We start from the raw sequence: 25652 nt of genomic DNA on the forward strand, positions 1-25652 counted from the left end.
CTGTCTACCGACACTCTCCATTACTTCCGCTATTTTCAATGGGATCGTACCACCAAATACACTTTCCCCTCACTCACCACTTTCCACAGAGTTCGCCCCCTCCATGATTCAGTTGCCCATTCATCCCTTCCCACTAATCTCCTGGCACATATCCCTGGAAGGAACAGAAACGCTACACGTGCCCATTCACCTTCTCCCTTACCTCCATTTAGGGTGAGTCAGCACCTCATCTGTGAGTCTGTTGGGGTCGTCTACTGTGTTCTGTGTTCCTGCTGCGACCTCCTCTACATTGGTGAGACCCGACGTAAATTGGGGGACCACTGTCGAGCACCTCCGCACCGTTCGCTAAAAGCAGAATTTCCCGGTGGCCAGCCATTTTAATTCCGATTCCCATTCCTGTTCCAACATGTCGGTCCATGGCCTACTCTTTTGCCATGATGAGGCCAATCTCAGGGTCAAGGAGCAAGATCTCATATTCTGTCTAGGCAGCCTCCAACCTGATGGCATGAACATCAATTTCTCCTTCCAATAATCACCATAGCAATCGAGAAGGCCAAAGACAAAACAGGTTGGTATGGAATCCCTGAACAAATATTAGGGGACCTCTGCTTTTGGAAAGAAATTCTGTCTTTTTCCCCTTCCTTTTGTTCTGATGAAGGGTCTCGGCCCGAAATGTCACCTCTTTATTCCTTTCCATAGGTGTTGAGTTCCTCCAGCATTTTGTATGTCAAATAATTTTTGTTATTTTAATGACTGATTTTCACTGGGAGGTTATTTTTGTGGCTTCTCTATGTAATTTTTTAAACTTGTGTTTCATTGATTATTTGTGGAAGTTGTACGCTCGCAAGCAGTTAATGGCCCCGATCACATTGATGGTTTGGTGCTGTCAGGGACAGTGCCACACTGGTCATCACTGTGACAGGCAGTGCCTTGCTGGCTGTCCACAATGGGATGGTTGCAAACTGACATAGGTAACCTGGTCCAGGGCTTTCCTTTTCTTAAGGCACTCCTTTAGAAGACAAAGCTCTTGGTTGTCTACTATGTATCAATTCTGTTCAGTGTGTTCTTGTGAAACACCTGTACTGTTTTGTGATTCTATCGAATATCGTTGTGTTAATGTCTTGCTATTAGAAAATATTAATAGCAAAAAGTACCTTTTTTCTTTAAGGTACTTAAAATCTACCAGGTACCTTTTTATGTGAATTGTTTGTTACCTTGGCAGTTATTCCATATTACAGTAGGTGGCAGTGTTTCTTATAATGGCAGTAACTTGATCATATGAAAGTGCTGCATAATGAGCTGAAACCTTCAAAAAGAATACCGACTGAGGGATTTCATAGATTCTGCACAACACCTATTTATTATTTAACCAATTGACAGTGTTACCACTGCTGCCTTTGTACCTTTATCCATACAGAGGCATGTTTTTGCTCCCAGCTCCCTTTAAGCTCTTGCATTGTACAAGACCTTTGTCACTGCAACTGTTTCCAAAAGCACTGATGTTTTGAGATGGTCTAAGTTAAAGCTGCATCTAGCTGCCAGCAGTAACATTTTTTGTGGATCTGCTTGGTATTGGAATTGGTTTATTAGTGTCATCTGTTCCAACATACAGTGATAAGCTTGTCTTGCACACTGTTCATGCAGATCAACTCATTACACAGTGAGGTAGGACAAGGTAAAACAGTAACAGAAAGCAGAATAAAGTAACAGCTAGAGAGAGTGCAATGCAGGTAAGCAAAGTGCAAGATCAATACGAGGCAGATTGTTAGGTCAAGAGTCCATCTTATTGTGCAGGAGATCCTTTCCAGAGTCTGATAGAAGCTATCTTTAAGCCTGGTGATGCTTGCTTTCATGATTTTGTACCTTATGCCCGAGGGTAGAGAGGAGAAGAGAGGATGTCGGACTGAGCAGGGTCTTTGATTATGCTGGCTGCTTTACTGAGGCAGCAAGTAGGTAGACAGAGTCCATAGAAGGGTGGTGAGTCTCCGGATATGCTGAGCTGTGCCCACAACTCTTGGCAGTTTCTTGTGTCACACACAGAGTATTTGCCATTCCAAACCATGCTATATCTGGATAGCGCAAACACGAGGAAATCTGCAGATGCTGGAATTTCAAGCAACACACTTAAAAGTTGCTGGTGAACGCAGCAGGCCAGGCAGCATCTCTAGGAAGAGGTACAGTCGACGTTTCAGGCCGAGACCCTTCGTCAGGACAGGATAGGATCTGGATAGGATGCTTTCTAAACTGCATTGCGAAGAAATGGTAGGGTTGACAGGGACATGCCAGATTTCTTTAACATCCTGGGAAAGTAGTGGCGTTAATTAGCTTTCTTGCCCCTGAAGTTAACGTGGTTGGATCAGGACAGACTACTGATGATGTTCATTCCTGGGAACTTGAAGCTCTCAACCCTCTCAACCTCAACATCATTGATATAGACAGGAGCATGTGCACCACCCCTCTTCCTGAAGTCAATGAGCAGCTCTTTTGTTGATATTGAGGGAAACATTATTGTCATGACACTGTCACTAAGCTTTCTATCTCCTTCCCATACTCTGAGTCATTGTTATTTGAGATATGGCCCACTGCATGGTACCTCTGCAGACATAGATGGAGTTAGAGCACAATCTAGCCAACCCTCATGAGTGTACAGAGAGTAGAGCTAATGTTGTCAAGTTGTACAAAGCACATAGTTCAGAAACGCAGTGGAATTGGTATTAGTTCTGTATGTGTGAATTGACATGGACTCAGGTTGATCTTTCAGAAAGAAAATTCCTTGCATTTGAGTGCAGAAATCAAGATTGCGCAGCACTCTTTAAGAAAATTTAGGGAGATCTGGTTTTCTCAGTTCAGTATTTATCCTTTAATGTATATTTTTTGGGATGTTGCTGTGTTCACGTATCTGACTTTATAGCCAGTGACTGTACATCAGCAGCAGTTTATGATCTGTGAAATGCTTGGGGATATCCTGAGGGCATGTAAATGCAAGATCCTCATTTTCAACAAAAGAAGTCACCTAATGACTTCTAAGCAAGGAAAATCAAGCACCATTTTCTTCCACTCTTGCTCTTGAAGGGCTCACTGTCATCCATAAATTGTCTGGCATCTATTTAGTCCTGTAGTATAGGCAGAATCTGAGTTTCCTCTTGTCTGGTAATTTAACTTTACTTCATCTCTTTCACTTAAGTTTGTCTGGAGCCCACTTACACTGTTTTCATGCCATCTGAGGCATTTTAGTTTGTGTGTGAATTAAATTAATTCAAATAGAAATGATAAATTTGTTAAGAAGAAAAATAAAATTGCATTCTAATCAGCCTAGAAATAAAATCGTTCCTAAATGGAGCACTTATCTCAGAGTGATAAGTATAGATGAAGGAAGAATGGAGGGCTATGTTGAAGGGAGCAGCTAGATTGATCTTTGAGTAGGTTGGAGGGTTGGCATGACATCATGGGCTGAAGGGCCTGTAGCGTGCTGTATTTTTCTGTAGGTCTATTGTATATGTGCGATTCGAATCAAGCTAAAAGTTGATCTAAATGTTGTGTTGTTCTCCAAGTTAGTTTTGGGCCTTCCTTGTATATTAAACAAATGACAATGGTGCCAGGCAAAATGCACATCTTCATATTATGCAGCAGATTCATTAATGGAATTTCTGATCTGTTATAAACAACAAGAGGTCTCTTTCTGCACTACCTGGACTTCCTTAGTTAGTCCATTAATTCCAGGACCTTGTTGTATTAAGTTCAAGTGTGTGGTCATCTGACTGTACGTATATACTACCAAACAAAACAACATTCTTCTGGACCACGGAGCATGCGTATAACATGTATCACACACAGCATATCAAACAAAATATTAGCACAATTAAGTTAAAATACTATTCAAAGCATATGTAATGTACAGCACAGGCAAACAGTAAACAGCTCACTGTCTTAGTGACAAGACCTCAGTGATGGCTCACAGCCTGAGGGAAAAAGCTGTTAACCAGTTTGGTAGACCTCGTCCTAAATTCCCAAATTCTTAAGATATTAGTTTGTCTCTCACAATTCCACCTCTACCAATTGTGGGTGACATTTTGATCTCTTCTACTAGGTCCCAAAGTGATTCTGTTTCTAATACCTCTCCTTCACTCCCCCCATGTTCTCAATCACCCCCTCCCTTTCTAGCTGCACTCCCATTGCAGCATCACCCATAACCTATTTGTGTATTACCCTCCTTTGATTTGCAGTGACTGAGATAGTGTGGAAAAGAACTCAGTATTTATATTCATTAGCACAAAGCCTTTCTGTAACACTTGAGTGATTTGGAGCATTGATACTGACAGATGGAGATTGTGTGGTGGGCAGGTACAGGAATCAGAGTCAGAATCAGTTTTAATATCACTGGCATATGTTGTGAAATTAATTGTTTTGCTGCAGCAGTACTTGGAATGCATCATAAAAACTATAAATTATATATATATATATATATATATATATATATACACACACACACACACACACACACACATACATATATTAATTAAATAAGTAATGCAAAAAGAGAGGTAGAAAATACTGAGGTATTGCTCATGAGTTCATTGTCCATTCAGAAATCTGATGGCAGAGGGAAAGAAGCTGTTCCTGAAATGTTGAGTGTGTGTCTTCAGGCTCCTATGCCATCTCGTTGATGAGAAGAGGGCATGTCCTGGATGATGGATGCTGCGTTTTTGAGGTATCGGCTTTTGAAGGTGTCCTCGATGTTGGGGATACTAGTGCCCATGATGGAACTGGCTGAGTTTACAACTTTCTGCAGCCTTTTCTGATCCTGTGCAGTGGCCCCTCCATACCAGACAGTGATGCAGTCAGTTAGAATGCTCTCCATGGTACATCTTTAGAAATTTGCCCTTGTCTTTGGTGACATGCCAAGTCTTTTCAAACACCTAATGAAATATAGCTTCAGTCATGCCTCCTTTGTGATTGTATTAATATGTTGGGCCCAGGGTAGATCTTCAAAGATGTTGATACCCCGAACTTGAAACTGCTCACCCTTTCCACCGCTGATCCCTCGATGGGGAGTGGTGTGCGTGTTCCCTCGACTTCCCCTTCCTGAAGGCCACAATCAATTTTTTGGACTTACTGAGTCATAGTTGTTGTTCAGACGCACTCGACCAGCTGATCTATCTCAGTCCTGTATGCCTTCTCGTTACCATCTGAAGTTCTGCCGACAATACTTGTGTCATCAGCAAAGCATTTGAGCTGCCTAGTCATGAGTGTAGAGAGAGTAGAGCAGTTTCTGAGCGTGCATCCTTGATGTGCGCCACTGTTGATTGTCAGCAAGGAGATGTTATTTTCAATCTGTGTGGAACTGTCATCTCTCAGTGAAGAAATGAAGGATTCAGTTGCAGAGGGAGGTACAGCGGCCCAGGTTTTGGAGTCTGTTGATTAGAACTGAGAGTCTGATTGTGTTGAACGCTAAGCTGTAAGTAATCAACAGCAGCCCAATTTAGCAATTTCTATCGTCCAGGAGATCCAAGGCTGAGTGGAGAGACAGTGAGTTTGCATCTACTGTAGACCAATTGTAGCGATAGGCAAACTGCAGCAGGTCCAGGTCCTTGCTTAGGCAAGAGTTGATTCTTGCCATGACCAGCTTCTCAAAGCACTTCATCAGGCAGACAAAATGCTGGAGGAACTCAGCAGGCCAGGCAGCATCTATGGAAAAAAGCATCGTCGACGTTTTGGGCCAGAGCCCTTCGGCAGGACTGGAGGAAAAAAGCTGAGTAGATTTGAAAGGTGGGGAAGGGGGAGAGAGAAACACTAGGCGATAGGTGAAACTTGGAGGGGGAGGGATGAAGCAAAGAGCTAGGAAGTTGATGGATGAAAGAGACAGAAGGCCATGGAAGAAAGAAAAAGGTGGGGGAGGGAGCACCAGAAGGAGGCGATGGGCGGGCAAGGAGATAACATGAGAAAGGGAAAAGGGGATGGCAAATGGTGAACAGGGTGCAAGAGGCATTACTGGAAGTTTGAGAAATCGATGTTCATGCCATCAGGTTGGAGGTGAATCGAAGGTTAGTTCCTCCAGCCTAAGTGCGGCTTTATCATGACAGTGGAGGAGGCCATGGATGGACTATTGGAATGGGGAATTAAAATAGGTGGCCACTGGGAGATACCGATTGTTTTGGTGGACAGAGTGTAGATGCTCGGCGAAGTGGTCCCCCAATCTATGTTGGGTCTCACCAATATACAGGAGGCCACAGCAGGAACAACGAACACAGTATATGACCCCAACAGACTTACAGGTGAAGTGTCATCTCACCTAGAAGGACTGTTTGGGGCCCTGAATGGTAGTGACGGAGGAGGTGTAGGGGCAAATTTTGTTCTGCAATCCTGCCAAAGGGTTTCGGCCTGAAGCGTTGACTGTGCTTTATTCTATAGATGCGGCCTGGCCTGCTGAGTTCCTTCAGCATTTTGTGTGTGTATTACTCGGATTTCCAGCATTTGCAGATTTTCTCTTGTTTGTCGTCACAGCAGATGTGAGTGCCACTGGGCGATAGCGTTTGAGGCTGCTCATCCTGCTGTTCTTGGGCAATGGTATGATTGTCACCATTTTGAAGCATATGCCAGCAGAATTTACCTAACCTGACTTTTGAGGTACAGGAGAACTTCTAGAACAGATCTTTAATCTAAATTTTTAAGTTATAAGTCCATAAGACATTGGAGCATAACTAGGGCATTCTGCCCATTGAGTCTGCTCTGCCATTCCATCATAGCTGATTTAATTTCCCTCTCAACCCCATTCTCCTGCCTTCTCCCCATAACCTTTGACGTCCTGTCAAGTCAAGATCCTATCAACCTGCACTTTAAATATACCCAATGACGTGGCCTCCACAGCCATTTGTGGTAATGAATTCCATAGATTCCTCACCCTCTAGCAAAAGAAATTCCTTTTCATCTTCGTTCTAAATGGGCGTACTCTATTCTGAGGCTGTGTTCTCTGGTCCTAGACTCCCTAACTTTATGAAGCATCCTTTCCGCATCAACTCTTTCTAGGCCTTTCAATATTGAATAGGCTTAAATGAATTCTCCCCTCATTCTTCTAAACTCCGTTGAGTACAGGCCCAGAGCTATCAAACAATCCTCATCCATTACCCCTTTGATTCCCAGGATCATTCACATGAACCTCCTGTGGACCCTTTCCAATGCCAGCATGTCCTTTTTTCAATAAGAAGCCCAAAACTGCCCACAGTACTCCATGTGCGGTCTGACCAATGCCTTACCAAGTCTCAACATTGCATCTTTGCTTTTATACTCTAGTCCACTCAAAATGAATCTAAAAATTCCCAGATTTATGTTCTATCTCTGACAAAAAAAATGCCTCAAACTTGAAACTTGTATTTTGCAAGCAATAAGTAGCTTGTGTTAATAGGATGATAACAGATTAGATTGTAAGCAAACCTAGTTTAATGTACTGCGGGTGATGTGTGATTCTCTTACCCTTTAATCTTATTTACCCCTACCTCCTACCAAATAGTTAATATTTCCATCTGAATGGGAAGGGATTTCACAGGCTTTTGCCCATTGCAGGTGGTTTTCCTTACACCAGCCCCATGATATCCCAGTGGGTTTTCCCATAATACATATTTTGCAGTACATCCCTTTGTGATGGCAGTTTCCATAGATATTGCATTAGCCTTTATTCATTGGTTAGGACATTTAAGACATTTGGATCTAAATTTTGGGTTCAAACTGATATTTAGATCTTCGCGGTCAAAAGTTAGTGAACTTTGTTTGAATGGCAGCTTATATCTCTCACCTGCCTCAGTGTCCAGATTGTACAGCTTTAACAGTAAACAGGTTATTCAATATATATATTGAAAAAGCAAGATGCTATCTTGGTAAGGCCCTTCTCCTGGATTAAAGTCTGAAAGGAATTAAGAAAAAGAGAAACTGATGCAGGAGTAACACATCAAAAGTTGACCTGTTTTCTCATTGATCCACTGATTACTTAAAAGCTTTCTGAAAAATATCAGCTACCACTATTTGCAGTCTTTCCACTTCTTAGAGGCCAAAACTCTGTCATGTTTTTCCCAGACCATTTTTTTTTCTGCAAATTCCCATTGTAGTGCTTCTGAGGAATTAATCAAACTTGCCTTTGTAGAACTGTAAAAACTCTTGTGTCATGGATTCTCCAGACAACCATTTATGTTCACAATTGAAAGTTCACCAACCATGCATGCGTAGCTTTTAGGGAGCTCAGTCCTGAGTTTCAGTATAGATGAGGCCAGTGTAGCTGTACAAGGGATGGCTCAGATTACGTTCCTTGCTTCCTCACATACATCTAATGGAGACATGAGCATAATTTCCACTTGTTTAATAAACTAAAGCTTACCTCTTTTGTACCAGGGTGCAATAATCTCTCATTTTGGCTCTGTAATACTGTTAAATCACTAAGCCAGTTGACTTTAATTGTCTGCTGACTTATCTTGTAATCAATTTTTACCTTTGGGGATTAATACCTATGATATTGAACTTGGTTCTGGCATCTTTGAATAATCTCCCCCTCCTAGTACCTCTTTCCCACCCACGCCTCGGGATTTTTGAATAGGATATTTCTCTACTCTCCAGCTGCATGAGAACAGAATCACATTTTTTAAAAATCAGTTATGTAAAGGAAAGCTAGTCCTCAAAGGACTACGATATAATTTCTGTCATTTTATCATAATTGCAGATAAAGCTGATTATAACTAATTGCATACTGATCTACTTTGGAAATTAATTTAACACTTTCTTCCAAATAATGATTTTTTTTTCATCTGTTCTTTTCTCTTTAAATATTCGTGACTTAGAATTTTAAAATTAGAGTAATAATTTGATACATTAATCTTCGGAGTCAGTAATTTTATATCACTTCACAGTCTTTGGGTTGCAAATGAATTGTATTTTAATTCTCAAAAATGTATTTAAAAAGCATTAGCCATTACGTGATAATTAAGAAAGATGAGTACAAAGGAAATAACACATAGAACATTTCTTTAATGAACTGAAAAATGTTAATCTTGTCCTGTTTAGTGATGAGGTGCAGAATTGCAGCTAAAACCCTTGGAGAATTGAAGCAAATGAATTTGGTAGTGGATGTAATTAAGACACATTGTGAAGCATTGAGAATAAGAATGTTATCTATCTATTTCATCAAAAGCTGATTATTAAATGTCAAAAGAAAAATTCTGGTTATGGGCTGTATTAAACAATCTTAAAATGAATTTGCCTGTGCTGAAATGAAGTAAAATGCCTAACTCGGGCCACACGAGACGTCATCTCATAATTTTCAGTTGCAGACCTCTACAAAAATATCAATACTAATAAGAACTTGCACTTACAAATTGAAAAGTTGTTTGGATTACATATAGGAAGGTGCAATATACACGCTTGTAATATTATAAACATAAGAGATTCTGCAGATGCTAGAAATAGATTCAGAAAAGTACAGCACAGAAACAGGCCCTTTGGCCCATTTAAACTGTGCTGAACCATTTCAACCGCCTGGTCCCATCGACCTGCACCTGGACCATGTACCTATCCAAGCTTCTCTTAAATGTTGAAATTGAGCTCGCATGCACCACTTGCTCTACCAGTTTATTCCACACTCTCACAACCCTCTGAATGAAGAAGTTTCCCCTCATGTTCCCCTTACACTTTTCACCTTTTACCCTTAACCCATGAAGTCTAGTTGTAGTCCCACCCACCCTCAGTGGAAAAAGCCTGTTTGCATTTACCCAGTCTTTCCCCCTCATAATTTTGTATACCTCTATCAAATCTCCCCTCTATCTTCTATGTTCCAAGGAATAAAATCCTAAAATCTTGAGCAATACACATGGAATGCTGGACAAACTCAGCAGGCCAGGCAGCATCTATGGAGAGGGAAAAGTTTCAGGTCGAGATGCTTCATCAGGACCATAAAGAAAAGGGGAAGAGGCCAGAATAAGAAGATGGGGGAGTAGATGGAGAACAAGCTGGCTGGTGATAGATGAAAATAAGTTAGGGTGAAGGTGAGTGGGTGAGAAGGTGAGAAACTGGGAGGTGATAGGTGGAAGAGAAAAAGGGCTGAAGAAGAAGGAATCTGATAAGAGAGGACAATCAACCGTAGAAGAAAGGGAAGGAAGAAGGGCACCAAAGGAATATGATGGGCAGGTGAAGGAAAAGGAAGGGATGAGAGGAGAACTAGAATGAGGAATGGGAAAAGAAAGAAGGTGGAGGGGGAATAAATTACTGGAAGCTGGAAAAGTCAATTTTCGTGCTAAAAGGTTAGAAGCTATCTTGTCAAAATATGAGGTGTTGCTCCTCCAACCTGCAAGTGGACTCATTGTGACAGTAGAGGAGGCCGTGGAACAACATATGGGAATGGGAAGTTGAATTAAAATGGGTGCCTTCCAGGAAATTCCATCTTATGTGGTGGATGGAGTGAAGGTGCTTAACGAAGCAGTCGCCCAATCTACATTGGGTCTCACCAAGGCCGCTCAGGGAACACTAGATGACTGCTGTAATATCATGAGATTAGTTTGAGTACGGTACTCACTAATTCTTAAAAGGAGTTTTGCTCTATTTTGCTGAACACAAGATAATCAAATGGTGGCAGGAAGATGCACCTGTAGTGCGATTCAGTATGATCTATAATCTCAGCGCCACTGCTCTGCTGTTATCCTATATCTTTGACTTCCCCAATATATAAATATCTATCAATTTCTGTCTTGAATATGGCTAGCAATTGAACCTCCACAACTGCCTTGAATAGAGACTTGCAAAGGCTTGCTAATCCATTGGTGAAGAGATTTCATCCATCTCAGGTAGCCTGCCATTAATTTTGAGTGGTGAAATGTGGTTCTGGACACCCAAACCACCAAAAGTATTAAGTCCGCATCTACCTTGTAAAGCCCTTTAGAATTTTTGTACATTTCAGTAACACTCCTGATACATGCACATACACACAGATGCACTCCACTCCTGACCCCATGAATGGGATAAGCTGAAAATGATCCCAAAGTATTTTCACATCAATCATCCTTGGAATGGAGGAAGTGGTATGAAGGCAAACCATGTGATACTCTTCTCAAGCGAGGATTGGTTACATGCGTGGAATACATCGAAGGGACAACCTACTGTAGGCCTAGTAGGCTTGTTGAGGTTTTCAGAATATCAAATGTCGTGGCATTAAGTGTAAAAGGTGGATAATCAAATCCAGAGTGATCACTCGAACTTGATTACCTCTTCACTTTCTCCTGTTATCCATTTGTGCATTTCTTCTTTCAAATACTAAACTCTTTGAGTTATGTTCAAAGGCTTATTCTTTCAAATTCTTCTGAAGTCTGTCTATGGTCAAATCAAAGTCATTACTCTCACAATTTTATGCTCTGGAGATCACACCCAAAACTTAACAGCCTTACTTGGCAGCCATTGTGACCTAGCAGACTCCTATGGAGGGACAGTCTGTTGGATGGCATCCAGTTGTATGAGACTTATGAAGGCTATTTGGGAAATGCAAAGCCCCAGCACCAACAAATCTTACCTTTCAGGGGGCAGACATATGCTTTCCTTTGAACAGATGGCTTCTTGTGACCTTGGTCTTGCACACTAAAAACTGTCACTTTGCACTCCTTGCTGCCTGCTGAGTAAATGAGTTTCACTCTCTAGCAGGGGTCCAATAACATATTGCATTTTGAACTTGGAAATGGCTGTTTTAGGATCTCATCCAAAATACTTTACAGAAATACTGTATGATGTCTGTAAAGATGGTGCATGGATTTTCCTTGCCCTATATTTTGATCCAGTTGAAAAAAACTTCATGTTGCTAATGCTTTTGTTGTATTCTCTGGATCGACACATAGCGCCAAATCCGAGGCACATGCTTACTTTGAAAATACAATTTTTCTCATTTATTTGCTCTACATATGAAGTTCAGTACAGGCAGTAGGATACCTGCATTGCTGCTTTATTCCAAAGTGGATCCTGTTAGTTCACTGTAAGTTATCTACAGTCTATAGTGTATTTTTACTCTGAATTATCAAGTATATGATTTATTAGAGGGTGGGCAAATTACACATTGCCATGCAATTCATTGTACTTCCGTAAATCCTCAGGTCATCCCAGAGTGCTTCACATTCCATTAGTTAATCTAATGGTGTTGGGGAGGGGGGAGAATGCAAAGTCACAGGTGAACTGTATGTGGCAGCAGATTTAAACACAGCAAATCCATAAACTGGACATTTGACCTGTCTGTACCAGTGTTCAAAGCTTCCAGCTCCTAGCAGTGAATGCCACTAATAGACTATCCTGCTCCAACCACATAGATGCCATTGCTAAGAAAGTGCACTAGGTTTCTACTTCCTCAGGAGGTGAATGAAATTCAGTGTGTCCTTTGACAATCACCAATTTTTATTGATGCACCATAGAAAGCATCCTATCCAGATGCATCTCGGCTTGGTACGACAACTGTTCTACCAAGGACTCTGTTTATACTTCTTGTTCACTTTGTAAAGCAGCCAACACAATCAACGACCCCACCCACCTTGGACATCAACATTTCTTTCCCCTCCTATCAGGTACCTAAAAACATGTACCACCAGACTTATGGACAATCTTTGTCCTGATAGTGTAAGACTATTCAATGTTTCCCACGTAAAATCAAATGGAATCTTGCTCACAATCTACCTTATGTCCTTGCACCATATCGTTTACCTCCACTGTACTTTCTCTGTACTGTTAATATTTTATTCTGCATTCTGTTGTTTTCCATTGTACTACCTGAATGCACTGATGTAACTGAAATGATTTATACAAGTTGCATGCAAAGTAAAGCTTTTCTTAGTTCTCCATACAAAGGACCATAAAACATGGGAGCAAAATTAGGTCGTTTGACCTTTTGAGTCTGCTCTGCCATTTGATCATGGCTGATTTATTTTTACCCCCAGCCCTATTCTCCTGCCTTCTCCCTGTAACCTCTGACACCCTTACTAATCAAGAGCCTATCAACCTCTGCTTTAGTGACTTGGTCTCTGCAGTCATCTGTGGCAACGAATTCCACAGATTCATCACCCCTTGGCTAAAGGAGTTCCTTCTCACCTCTGTTCTAAATGGACATCGTTTTATTCTGATGTTGTGCTCTCTAGTCCCAGAATCTCTCACTACTGGAAACATTGTTTCCATGGCCTTTCAATATTTGGTAGGTTTCAATTAGATTCCCCCTTCATCCTTCTAAACTCCAGTGAATACAGATTGAGAGCCATCAAACTCTCCTCATGTATTAACCATACAGTCCCCATGACATTCTCGTAAACCTCCTCTGGACCTTCTCCAGGGCCAGAACATCATTCCTTAGTTATGGGACCCAAACTGCTTACAATTATGACAATAATAAACAAATTTTAATATTTCTAAATGAAAGATCTTTAAAAGGGCAGATTTTCTACACATAAGTAACAGGAAAGATAATTTGCTGAAGTCAGAGAGATAAACCTTCCTCTCAAGAGTTGCTGCTAACTGAATCACATGAATTTTCCTTGATTAGTGGAGTGAGTTGGAGATAATTCTTTGTTGGCTTTATGCGCCAGGTTTAAAAAGCGACTGGGAACTTTCGGGTCTTGTCTGCCAAGCGGGAGATTGCTGGGGTTATTACTAAATCGGCAAGGGACAGTAAAAGAAGCGAGTTGTGAGTGAAGGGCTATTGTTGGAGTGGTCCAGTGTTCGTGGTTAAGCTTGGTCTCAAAAGGCCTGGATGAGAACAGGTGGAGGCTAGGGGGGGCTGAGTCATTTAGTTGATTGTAGAACTTAAGCGTTAGAAGTTCAAGTCCAAGGTATAGCAATTATAGGCAGGAATGAGGTGGAATGCTCCTCCTGGAAAATGTGGGATTGCAGAGTACTTAAAGGTCTCCCTGATGACTACATGTGTAGGAGGTCAAGAAGCTGGAGCTGGATGTGCTCAGGATCGTCCAGGAGGCTGAAAACCTCATCGATGAGACTTTGACTGAGGTAGTCGTACCCAGAGTCCAGGCTTCAGACAGTTGGTGAATGGCCAACAGGAGAAATAAGAATAAGCAGTTAGAGCAGGGTTTTCCCCGTGGCCATTCCCCACAGCAGCATGTTTACCCCTTTGGATAGTATTGGAGGGGTGGGGGATGCCCTATCCGGGCACAGCAGCTGCAGCAAGGCCAGTGACACTGTGGCCAGCGCAAGGATCAGCAGGGAAGGGTAAAGTCAGGTAGAGCAATAGTGATAGGAGACTCAAAGACTTAGTGGGATAGACAAGAGATTCTGTGGCCATGAATGAGACAGTAGGATGGTGTGTTGCCTCCCAGTTGCTTGGTCCCAGGATGTCTCAGAGTGGCTGAAGAATTCTCAAGAGGAAGAGTGAGCAGCCAGAGGTCATGGTGAACAATTGGCATCAATGACATTGGTAGAAAGGGGGAGGAGGTCCTGTGCAGTGAGTATAGGGAACTAGAGAAGAGGCTGAAGAGCAGGACCTCCAAGGTAATAATCTCTGGATTACTCCCAGTGCCACATGCTAGTCAGGGCAAGAATAGGATGATAGTACAGATGAATGAATGGCTGAGGAACTGATGCAGGGGACCAGGGTTTCAGATTTCTGAATCATTGGGATCTTTTCTGGGGAAGTTATGACTTGTACGAAGAGTAAAGTTTACACTTGAACCTGAGGTGAAACAATCTCCCTACAGGCAGGTTTGTTACAGCTGTTGGGAAGGGTTTAAAATCATTTGGCAGGGGTATGGGAACTGTAGCAATAGGGCTCAGGATACTTGGCATACAAGTAGATACAGTGTGTGGTGAGACTGAGAAAGGACCAGCAGATGATAGGGCACAATTGCAGTCAATGGGATAAGCTGAAATGTAACACGGGAGCAACATTGAAAAGGGGATGAATACGGGACTGAAGGTGTTATATTTCAATGCATGTAGTATACGGAATATGGTAGATGATCTTGTAGCGCAGTTAGAGTTTGGCAGGTACGACGTTATAGGTATTAGTGAGTTGTGCCTGAACGAAGATCATAGTTGAGACCTTAACATTCAAGGATACATATTGATTGAAAGGACAGGTAGAGGGTGTAGGATACTCTATTGGTTAAAAAAAACAAATCAAATCTGTAGAAAAAGGTGACATAGGATCAGAAGTTGTAGAATCCTTGTGGGTAGAGTTAAGGAACTGCAAGGTTAAAAGGAACCTGATGAGAGTTATATACAAGCCTCTGAACAGTCGCTAGGATGTGAGCTACAAATTACAATGGGAGATAGAAAAGGCATGTAAAAAGGGCAATTTTACAATAGTCATGGGGGAATTTCAATATGCAAGTAGATTGGGAAAATCAGATTGGTGCTGGATCCCAGAGAGGGAATTTGTAGAATGCCTACAAGATGACTTTTTAGAGCAGCTTGTGGTTCAGCCCACCAAGAGGAAAGGCAATTCTGGATTGAGTGTTGTGCAATGAACCAGATTTGATTAGGGAGCTTAAGGTAAAGGAACCCTGAGGAGGTAGTGATAATAATATAATAGAATTCACCCTGCAGTTTGAGACGGAGAAGATAATGTTAGATGTATCAGTATTACAGTGGAGTAAGCAGAATTACAGGGGCATGAGAGAGGAGCTGGCGAAATTTAATTGAAAGGGAACACTAGCAGGGTATCAGGAATAACAGCAGAACAGAATAGCTGCCGTTTCTGGGGACAGTTTGGAAGGCACAGGATAGCTACATCCAAGAGATGAAGAAATCTTTTGAAAGGACGATGAGGCAACTGTGGATGACAAGGGAAGTCAAAGACAGCATTAAAGGAAAAGAAAGGGCATATAATATAGCAAGAATTAGTGGGAAGTTAGAGAATCTGGAAGCTTTTAAAAACCAACAGAAGACAATTTAAAAAGCCATCAGGAGAGAAAAGATTAAATACCAAGGTGTAAGCTAGCCAACGATATAAAAGAGGGTACCAAAAGTTTTTTCAGAAAAAAATGGGTAAAAGTGAGGCAAGAGTCAATATCGGACCACTGGAAAACGATGCTGGAGAGGTAGTAATGGGGGACAAAGAAATGGCAGGTGAACTTCATCACCGTCAAAGACACTAGCAGTATGGAAGTTCAAGAGTATTGGGGGAAGAAGTGAGTCTAGTTGCTATTACTAAGGAGAAGGTGTTTGGGAAGCTGAAAGGTCTGAAGATGGACCAGTTGGACTGCACCCCAGGGTTTGAAAGAAGTAGCTGAAAAGATTATAGAGGAATTAGTAATAATCTTTCAAGAATCACTAGATTCTGGAATGGTTCTGGAAGACTGGAAAGTTGTAATGTCACTCTTTAAGAAGTGAGGGAGGCAGAAGAATGGAAATTATCAACCACTTAGTCTGGCTTCGGTGGTTGGAAGATGTTGGAGCCCATTATTAACAATGAGATTTTGGGGTACTTGGAAGCACATGATAAAATAGGCCAAAGTCAGCATAGTTTCTTTAAGAAGAAATCTTGACTGACAAAACTGTTGGAATTCATTGAGGAAATAACAGGCTGGATAGACAAAGGAGAGTCAGTGGATGTTGTTTACTTGGATTTTCAGAAGACCTTTGACAAGGTGCTGCACATGAGGCTGCTTAACAAGGTAAGAGCCCATGGTGTTACAGAAAGATACTAGCATGGATAGAAGATTGGATGACTGGCAGGAGGCAAAGAGTTGGAGTAAATGGTCCTTTTCTGATTGGCTGCCAGTGACTAGTCACGTTCCGCAGGTGTTGGTGTCAGGACCGCTTGTTTTCATGTTTTATGACAATGATTTGGATGATGAAATTTATGGCTTTGTGGCTAAGTTGGCAGATGATATTAAGGTAGATGGAGGGGCAAGTAGTGTTGAGAAAGCAGGCAGTCTGCAGAAAGACTTGGACAGTTTGGGAGAATGGGCAAAGAAGTGGCAGATGGAATATAGTGTAGGAAAATATGGTCATTCTCCTTGGTAGAAGGAATAAAGATGTAGACTATTTTCTGAACCAGGAGAATGTTGAAAATAAACCCGAAATACAAAAGGATTTAAGAATCCTTGTGCAGTATTCCCTAAAGGTTAACTTGAAGGATGAGTCAGTGATAAGGAAGGCAAAATACAATGTTAACATTCATTTTGAGAGGACTAGAATATAAGAGCAAAGGTGTAATGCTGAAGCTTTATAAGGTATTGGTCACACCACACGTGGAGTATTGTGAGCAATATTGGGTCACTTATCTAAGAAAAGATGTGCTGGCATTAGAGAGGGTCCAGAGGAGGTTCGTGAGAATTATTCCGGGAATGAAAGGGTTGAGGTACGAGGATTGCTTGATGGCTCTAGGTCTGTACGCACTAGAGTTTAGAAGAATGAGGTGGGATCTTATTGAAACCTATCGAATATTGAAGTCCTAGATAGAGTGGATGTGGACAGGTTATTTCCTATAGTAGGAGAGTCTAGGACCAGAGGACACAGCATTAGAATAAAGGGGCGTCCATTTAGAACAGAGATGAGGAGGAACTACTTCTGCCATAGGGTAGTGAATCTGTGGAATTCATTGTCACAGACAGCTGTGTAGGCCAAGTCATTGAGTATATTTAAAGCAGAGGCTGATAAGTTCTCAATTAGTCAGGGGGTCAAAGGTTACAGGGAGAAGGCCGGAGAATGGGGTTGAGAGGGATAGAAAATCAAGCACGATGGAATGGCAGAGCAGACTCGATGAGCCGAATGACCTAATTTTGTTCTTTTGTCTTGTGGTCTTATTTCTTCCTCCCCATCTTCTAACTTCTTTTGATCTTTTCCTTATTGAATCTATAACTGTACTTACAGTTCACATTAATTACATTTCTGTTCAGTATTATTCTATTATTGTCACTGTAATGGAATTCTTGTAGAAAGTCAGCATTTTACCAATGCCATCTATTATTATTCAGAAGTAACACTGTGTTGGGAAACATATTCTACAGCTATGCACAATTGGACCCACAATACTTTTATTCAAAAATATACAGTATAATGAAAACTTGTTTCTTTAGTAACTTCAAAGGCCATTTTAGTTGATCATATTTCTCTTTTTATTTTAAGGTTCTGATTTTATAAAGACTTCTACAGGAAAAGAAGGGGTAAATGCCACATTCCCTGTTGCCCTGGTGATGGTGAGGGCCATCAAAGACTATTACAGGAAGACGGGCTATAAGGTACAGCAGCAAAAGGGGAAATACTTGCAACCGCAAATTCATGTATAACTTGTTCGGCATAATTCTATGTATATTTTTGGGGAAAATTACTTATTCACTTAAAATGAAAGCTGATTTTAATGAACAGTAGCCAAGAAGTTCCTAAATTCCATGAGAAAGAAATGAGTAAGATATCATTCTGCAACCTAATTGGTTGAAGACTGGGGATCTTTGTGGGCTATATGAGTTGGGGATTGACTGCCAGAAATTTTCCTACTTGTGGATTAGAGTGGTGGAGTTGAGGGCCCCAGTTGAGGTAATAGTGTGATGGTTGTGATAGAGATTGAGGTTTGGCAAACTTCCGAAGAAGAAACCGATATTCATGCAATCAGATTGGAGGGTACCCAGACAATGTAAGATGTTGCTCCTTCACCCAAAGGGTGGCTTTATCTTGGCACGAAAGGAATCCAAGGACCAACACATTATAATCTGTCTGGGTACCCTCCAACCTGATGACATGAATATCAATTTCTCCTTCCGGTAAACAAATTTTCTCTCTCTCCCCCTTCCCATTCCCCACTCTGACCTTTTACTTCTTCACACTGCCTATTACTTCCCCCTGGGTCTCCTCCTCCTCCCCTTTCTCCTATGGTCCACTTTCCTCTCCTATCAAATTCCTGCTTCATGATCTCTCCCACCCACCTGACTTCACCTATCACCTTCCAGCTAGCTCCTTTCCCCTCGCCCACCTTTCTATTCTGGCATCTTCCCCCTTCCTTCTCAGTCCTGAAGAACAGGCTCAGCCCAAAATGTCAACTATCTATTTATTTCCATAGATGCTGCCTGACCTGCTGAGTTCCTCCAGCAATTTGTGTGCATTGCATTGGATTTCCAGCATCTGCAGACTACCTCAATTTTAAAATTAATGTTTTTCTTATGAATACTACTTGTGTCTCATGTGCCAGTGACACTGCTGCAAGTAAGTTTTCCACTGCACCTGTGCTTACATGTACTTGTGCATATGACAATAAACTTGACTTTGACAAAGCCTCCCTTTTCTATAAATACAACCGTTTTATAATAAAAGCCAGCACGTTGTTTGCCTTTGTAACCACTTGTTGGACCTGCCCGTTAATTTTTGTGATCCATGCACTGGAACACTGAGATACCTCAGAAACTCACTCATTTACAAACTTTTTTTTTGTGTTTGCAATTCCAGATGTTGTAGCCTTTGAACAATTTAAGTTTTCCTTTTGTGTTTAGCTCATCAGTAACCTGAGCCTGATTACAGTTTCTCGTGTTGGATTGTAACTACTGGAAGTGATTCAACATGACAATTTTATAAATACAACTTGGATTCATTTGTAAAACTTAAGGCTTTTCATGCTGACAGCTACTCCACAACTTGTAAGCAGAGAGTTAGATGACGAACCAGGGGTTATGTTGTGAAATATGCTACGAGCTTCCAGTTAAAATGGTGCCACCAAACGCATGTGGCAGCTCACTGCCAGTTAAGAAGTTAAGAAATCTCACTAAAAAACACCTTTTCTGAGGTAAATTGTGTTAAAATTATCGCCGCAAACAGTGAGGGGGCGAGCAATGGTGAAGCGAGTTCAGGGGATGAGTTGGGATGGTGTGTTGTAGAATCATTGCAGATGGAGTTCTGATGCCCGCACAACTGGCCCTGGTGTGAGGTTGGATATCTGGGCGCCGAGCTGATTTGAAGAGCTTGAGAGCTGCTTTGGGCTGGCTGGTGAAATATGGGCCTGGAGTGATTCGCTGGGTGGCGTGGTCCAAGCCCCAAGCCTTTCACAGTGGCTGGGTCCTCGTATGAGGTACAATCCGCTGTTTAGACAGTTTAAACGCCAGCCCAGCTTGAAGGCAAGAGACAATTTTGCTTGCTCACTGCGATGTTCACTCCTCTGTCCAGGATTCCGGAGCCTTTTGTTGTTCCGTTGTTTGGTCAATTTAAATGCTGGCCCAGACAGACTGAAAATACAGGATGTTGGATCAGAGGCGAGAGCCGATTTCGCTCATTCTCCGCGGTAGTCACTCTTCTCTCCATGGTGCCGAGGGTATGAGGACTGCTCTGCCTGCTGTGCTCCGTGCCCGCTAACATGAAGAACTGACAAGCAAGGCTTTGGGCCTACTCCGGTCTACTCATGGTTCGGATCTGAGGGCTCAGTTTGGTTCATAATGTTGTTATTTGTTTCAGTTGTTTGCATGAGTTCTGTATCTTTTTCTTTCTCCTGCGCATCGGGTGTTGGTCTTTTTTTTCTTGGTTTCTTGCTTTATGGCTACCTGCAAGCAAACAAATCTCAAGGTTATATAATTTATACATTCTTTGATAATAAATTCTTTGAATCTTAAAAATAGGGAAGGTAGAGGGTTAAATGGTTCAGGATTATATTGGAGCAAAAATTTTTCCAGTGTGATCTCACTGAATGGCAGGACAGGCTCAATGGACAACACCATTTTGAAATCAGTGTTTTAAAGGGAATCCTTATGTAGAAGCTGACTCTTTGGATGTAGTTTCCTAAGAATTGTATTTTGCTTTGCAGGTTGGATTTAAGCCAGCAGGGGGTATTCGCACAGCGAAGGATGCACTGTCTTGGCTGATACTGATCAAAGAAGAGCTGGGAGACTGCTGGCTAAATCCGAATCTCTTCCGATTGGGTGCCAGTTCTTTACTGACTGACATTGAAAGACAGGTTAGGATTTCAGCAGCAACTTATCTTTCGGTTTCATAATGCTGGTTATGTTTGGCAATTTCTTGTACCTGCTGAGAATGTGTATTAAATGCTTAATCATTTACATCTTTTGCTCGTAGATATGCTGAAATGTGTTTAATTTTTTTTTCTTCAGATCTATCATCATGTAACAGGAAGGTATGCAGCAGCTCATGAATTGCCAATGGCTTAAAAGAACGTGTATTACTGCCTGTCAGAAAATAGCCCAGGATTCTCATTCCTAAATCACTCTTCATTTCTGATTTTTTTTTCTTTTTCCAGAGTTTTGAAAACACTTTTGTTGCAATTTTAAAAAGCATAAATTTTGCTGTTTTTCATGCCAATTTTTCACATGACGTGTTCTGAACAAATCTGCCTGCTGTGCTAACTTGTATATATTTTAACGTACTTTGGTCAAGTGGGATTTAAGAACGCAAACACGAGGAAATCTGCAGATGCTGGAAATTCATTTTGATAATTTATACCGAGAGTTTTCTGAACAATTTAATTTCTTATTGAGATAGTGAAGGGTTTGTCCTTTAAGGGCTGTATGTGGCAAATCATTCTGTGAAATAATTTTATTTTATCGCCACTACATAATTCACACTATAGTGATGCTTGCATTTGAGGTCCTTCCTCTCAGAAGACTGGGTTAGTGAAGTGCACTGTGAATTCTGATCCCATTTCTGTCAATGGAGGTCCACTGCTGGAATTACAGGATCACAGAACCTGCCTGTGTGTCAGTCCTTTACTCAATTTGGAGGTAAACTTACCAAATAAGTACAGCTTCATTTAAGCATCTCTGTTAGGAGACATCCTGAGCCTTCCAACAGTCTTCTACACTGTAGATCATGTTAACCTAAGTAACTAATATCAGCAAATGTTAATAATTTTTTCATGTTTAATAAAAATGAGTATGTTTAAATATATATGTATTCTTTGTTTTCTTTGTTAATTTCTCATTTTAATCACAGATATTAAACCTGTTAATTTCAGTGGTATCAAAATGAATTTTACTTGAGCCAAATTTGTCAAGACATCAGGGAGGCAGTTACTAAGGATTCTTGGCAAAATTGAAACTGGCATGAATTGGAGAAAAAACTCTTCACTTGCTGGAGTCATGCCATAATGAAGGGAAGAAATGGCGAGGCTCTTACGGCTGAACTCAGTTCAGCCCAGAACATCATTGCAGGGCTTCCTCAATGCATTTTCTGAGATCCAACAATCTTCCAGGGACTCAGTGACATTCATCGTAGTCCAATGTGAGAATGTCAGCTGATGAAGGATCATCCTCTGTAACTATTAGTGGGATTCCACCATCAATCACATGCCCCCCCACCACCACCCAGAAGGGATTTTCTTTGTGACTCCCTGGTTCCCTTCTCAGGGCAGCTTCCCACGTAACCACAGAAACAGCACCTATCCTTTTACCTCATCCCTTCCTGTCGCCCCGGGATGAAGAGTCCTACCGGGTGAGCAGTATAGTGCACTGCATGTGGTGCTCACTTATTTGGTCTCCTCTACATTGGGGAAACCAAAAGCAGTTGAGGTGACTGTTTTTCATTGTGCTTCCATTTTCTCTGTAAAGCTCTAACCCTGACCTCTCAATTATTCATCACTTTCATTCTACGCCCCGTCCCTCAGTGTAACCTCAAGGAATTGCACCTCATCTCATGCCTGAATGTGAAGAAGGAGAGTCCCACCCAACCCAATGTTACATGACATCTTTATCTGCTAAAGATCAAAGGCAATAGGAGGACAATTCTATAGTTGCAATATATCCACAATGCTTCCTTTGAATCATATATAATTTTTAAACACCTCCAACACTCCAGACATGCAAAATGAATGTTAATCCCCATCGTTTCTCTAGCTGCAGTCATGTGCATATGCAGACATCTCAGGTGATCCACCCCACCTGTAATGGAAGACCATTGTTCAGAGCTGCATTTTAAATTCAATCTGCAATCCACATTCCAAACTGAAGACTGATTGCTATTGAAATTAATATTTAATATATACGCCCTAACAGTCTGCAACTTTCTAATGCCATGAGAGCAAAAGAAACGGGAACAGGAGTAGGCCATCTGATCCGTCGAGCCTGCTCTGCCAATCAATAAGATCATGACTGATCTGACCATGGACTCATCTCCACCTACCTGCCTTTTCCCCATAACCCTTAATTGCCCTACTATGCAAACATCTATCCAACTTTGTCTTTTTTTTGGCGAGTGCGTGCCTGTGCGTTTGCATGCGTGCATCCGTGCGTGTGTGATGTTGGCGGGATGATGTCTTTTTCATGCCTTTACAAGGTGTGGAGCGAGAGAGAGAGAGACTGTGTGGTGCACCAATCCTCACACAAACATTTCATAGTATTTTTCCCTTTATTTTATAAGGTCGAGTTGCGATCTCGACAGTCAACCCAGCATGGATGGAGAGCCTACTCAGGAGCGGACCCGACTGGGTTTGAACCCAGCAACCTCCGTTCCAGAGTCCAGCGCTGATGTCATTGCACCACCAGCTGGCCAAATCCAACTTTGTCTTAAGTATATTTACTGAGGTAGCCTCCACTGCTTCATTGGGGAGAGAATACCACAGATTCATCACCCCCTAGGAAAAGCAGTTCCTCCTCAACTCCGACCCAGATCTACTCCCCTGAATCTTGAGGCTATGCCCCCTAGCTCTAGTCTCACCTATCAGTGGAAACAACCTTCCTGCCTTGATCTTATCTATCCCTTTCAAAATTTTATATGTTTCTATTAGATCTCCTCTCGTTCTTCTGAATTACAGTGAGTACAATCCCAGGTGACTCAATCTCTCTTCATAGTCTAACCCCCCTCGTCTCTGGAGTCAACCTGGTGAACCTCCTCTGCCCTGCCTCCAAAGCCAGTGTATCCTTACTCAAGTACGGAGACCAGAACTGCATGCAGTAATCCCAGATGTGGCCTCACCAGTACCCTGTACAATTACAGCATAACATCCCTGCTCTTAAATTCAATACCTCTAGCAATGAAGGCCAACATCCAATTTGCCTTTTTGATAGCCTGCTGCACCTGCAAACCAACCTTTTGTGATTCAGACACAAGCACTCCCAAGCCCCTCTGCAATTTTTTTTACCATTTAAATAATAATCTACTCTTCCATTTTTCCTTTAAAGTGGATGACCTCATACCTACCAACATTGTATTCCATCTGCCAGACCCTTGCCCACTCACTTAACCTATTTATATCTCTCTGCAGACTCTCTGTATCTTCTGCACAATTTGCTTTTCCACTCAATTTAGCATCATCAGCAAACTTAGATATACTACACTCGGTCCCCTCTTCCAGATCGTTAATGTATATCATTGCGGGCCCAGCACCGACCCCGTGGCACACCACTCACTACTGATTGCCAACCAGAGTAACACCAATGTATCCCAACTCTCAGCTCTATTAGTTAACCAATTCTCTATCCATGCTAATACATCACCCCCAGCTCTATGCATCCCTAGCTTATTGACAAGTCTTTTATGCAGCACCTTATCAAACGCCTTCTGGAAATCCAAGTAAATAACGACAATCTGTTCCCCTTTATCTACTGTGCTCCTTATATCCTCAAAGAACACCAGTAAGTTTGTCAAACAGGACCTGCCTTTGCTGAGTCTATGCTGCGTCTGCCTGATGGATCCATTTCTTTCCAGATGCCTCGCCATTTCATCTTTAATAATAGCTTCAAGTATTTTCCTAACCACAGATGTTAAACTAACTGACCTATAGTTACCTCCCTTTTGCCATTCCATCAGGACCAGGGGACATCTTTCTTCAGGCCCAAAAGTTTGTTCAGCACTACTTCTTTAGTCTTAGCTAATGTGTCAAGGTAATCACCTCCCATCGCATCCATAACATCTCTCTTTGGCATATTAGACATGTTCTCCACCATGAAGACTGATACAAAATAATCATTCAAAGCCTCTGTCATTTCTTCGTTACCCAACATCAATTCTCACTTCTCATCCTCCAAGGGATCTATGTTCACTTTAGCCACCCTTTTCCACTTTATATAATTTAAAAAGCTTTATTATCCGTTTTTATATGTTGTGCTAGTTTATTTTCCTAGTCTGTTTTCACTTTATGTTTGCTTTGTTGCTTTTTAAGGTTTTCCCAATCTTCCAGTTTCCCACAACTCTTGACACCATGGTTTTTCAAGAAATCATCTAGATGCTTTAATGTTGTGAGAGCACTTACCATCACTACCCACTCAGGCAGAGACTTCTGGATTCCAGCCATTTTCTAAGAAAGATTAAGATCTTTCTCAGATCTTCTCTGAACCCCTTAGCCCTTACCCTAAACCCTCTCTGGTTTTAGATATCAATGCTACAGGAAGAATTCTACTTACCATATTCATACCTCTAAAGACAAACCTGACTAATCCAATCTCTCCTTGTAACTGAAACACTTCATCCCAGGAAATATCCTGGTGAATCTCCTCTGCTCCTTCGTTAGCATCCTTTTTTCACATTTATAGGTATATAAACACTGCTAAGACAGGTTAAGAAAAGATTAAGAGACCTGTAAGCAAGGGGAATCTGACAGAACAAATGGTCACCATAGGTATGTTCTGAACATCTCTGACTGGAAGTTGAACCATTGTTGTTGGCTTTTTACCCCATGAGGGGAAAAAATCATTTTATTTGCACTGGAGCAATCTGCAGTAACAACAATATCTGGATCATCTCTCCACATTCTGGACACAAAGTACAAATACAGAGTATATTTG

At 41.6% G+C, this 25652-nt stretch overlaps 1 protein-coding gene across 2 annotated transcripts in view; it reads left to right on the plus strand.

The window, feature by feature from the left end:
* Window positions 1–21806, plus strand: part of dera (deoxyribose-phosphate aldolase (putative)) — a 46334-nt gene extending 24528 nt beyond the window's left edge. For both annotated transcript variants that reach the window (XM_072240948.1, XM_072240949.1), the window contains exons 7-9: window positions 18073–18185; window positions 20726–20875; window positions 21030–21806. In XM_072240948.1, the coding sequence (XP_072097049.1) occupies window positions 18073–18185; window positions 20726–20875; window positions 21030–21086 (320 nt within the window). In that variant the 3' untranslated portion in view covers window positions 21087–21806. The remainder of the gene's footprint in view (window positions 1–18072; window positions 18186–20725; window positions 20876–21029) is intronic.
* The last annotated feature ends 3846 nt before the right edge of the window (window positions 21807–25652 follow it).

The sequence above is a fragment of the Mobula birostris genome, chromosome 23, assembly GCF_030028105.1.
Source record: "Mobula birostris isolate sMobBir1 chromosome 23, sMobBir1.hap1, whole genome shotgun sequence".
NCBI lineage: Eukaryota > Metazoa > Chordata > Chondrichthyes > Myliobatiformes > Myliobatidae > Mobula > Mobula birostris.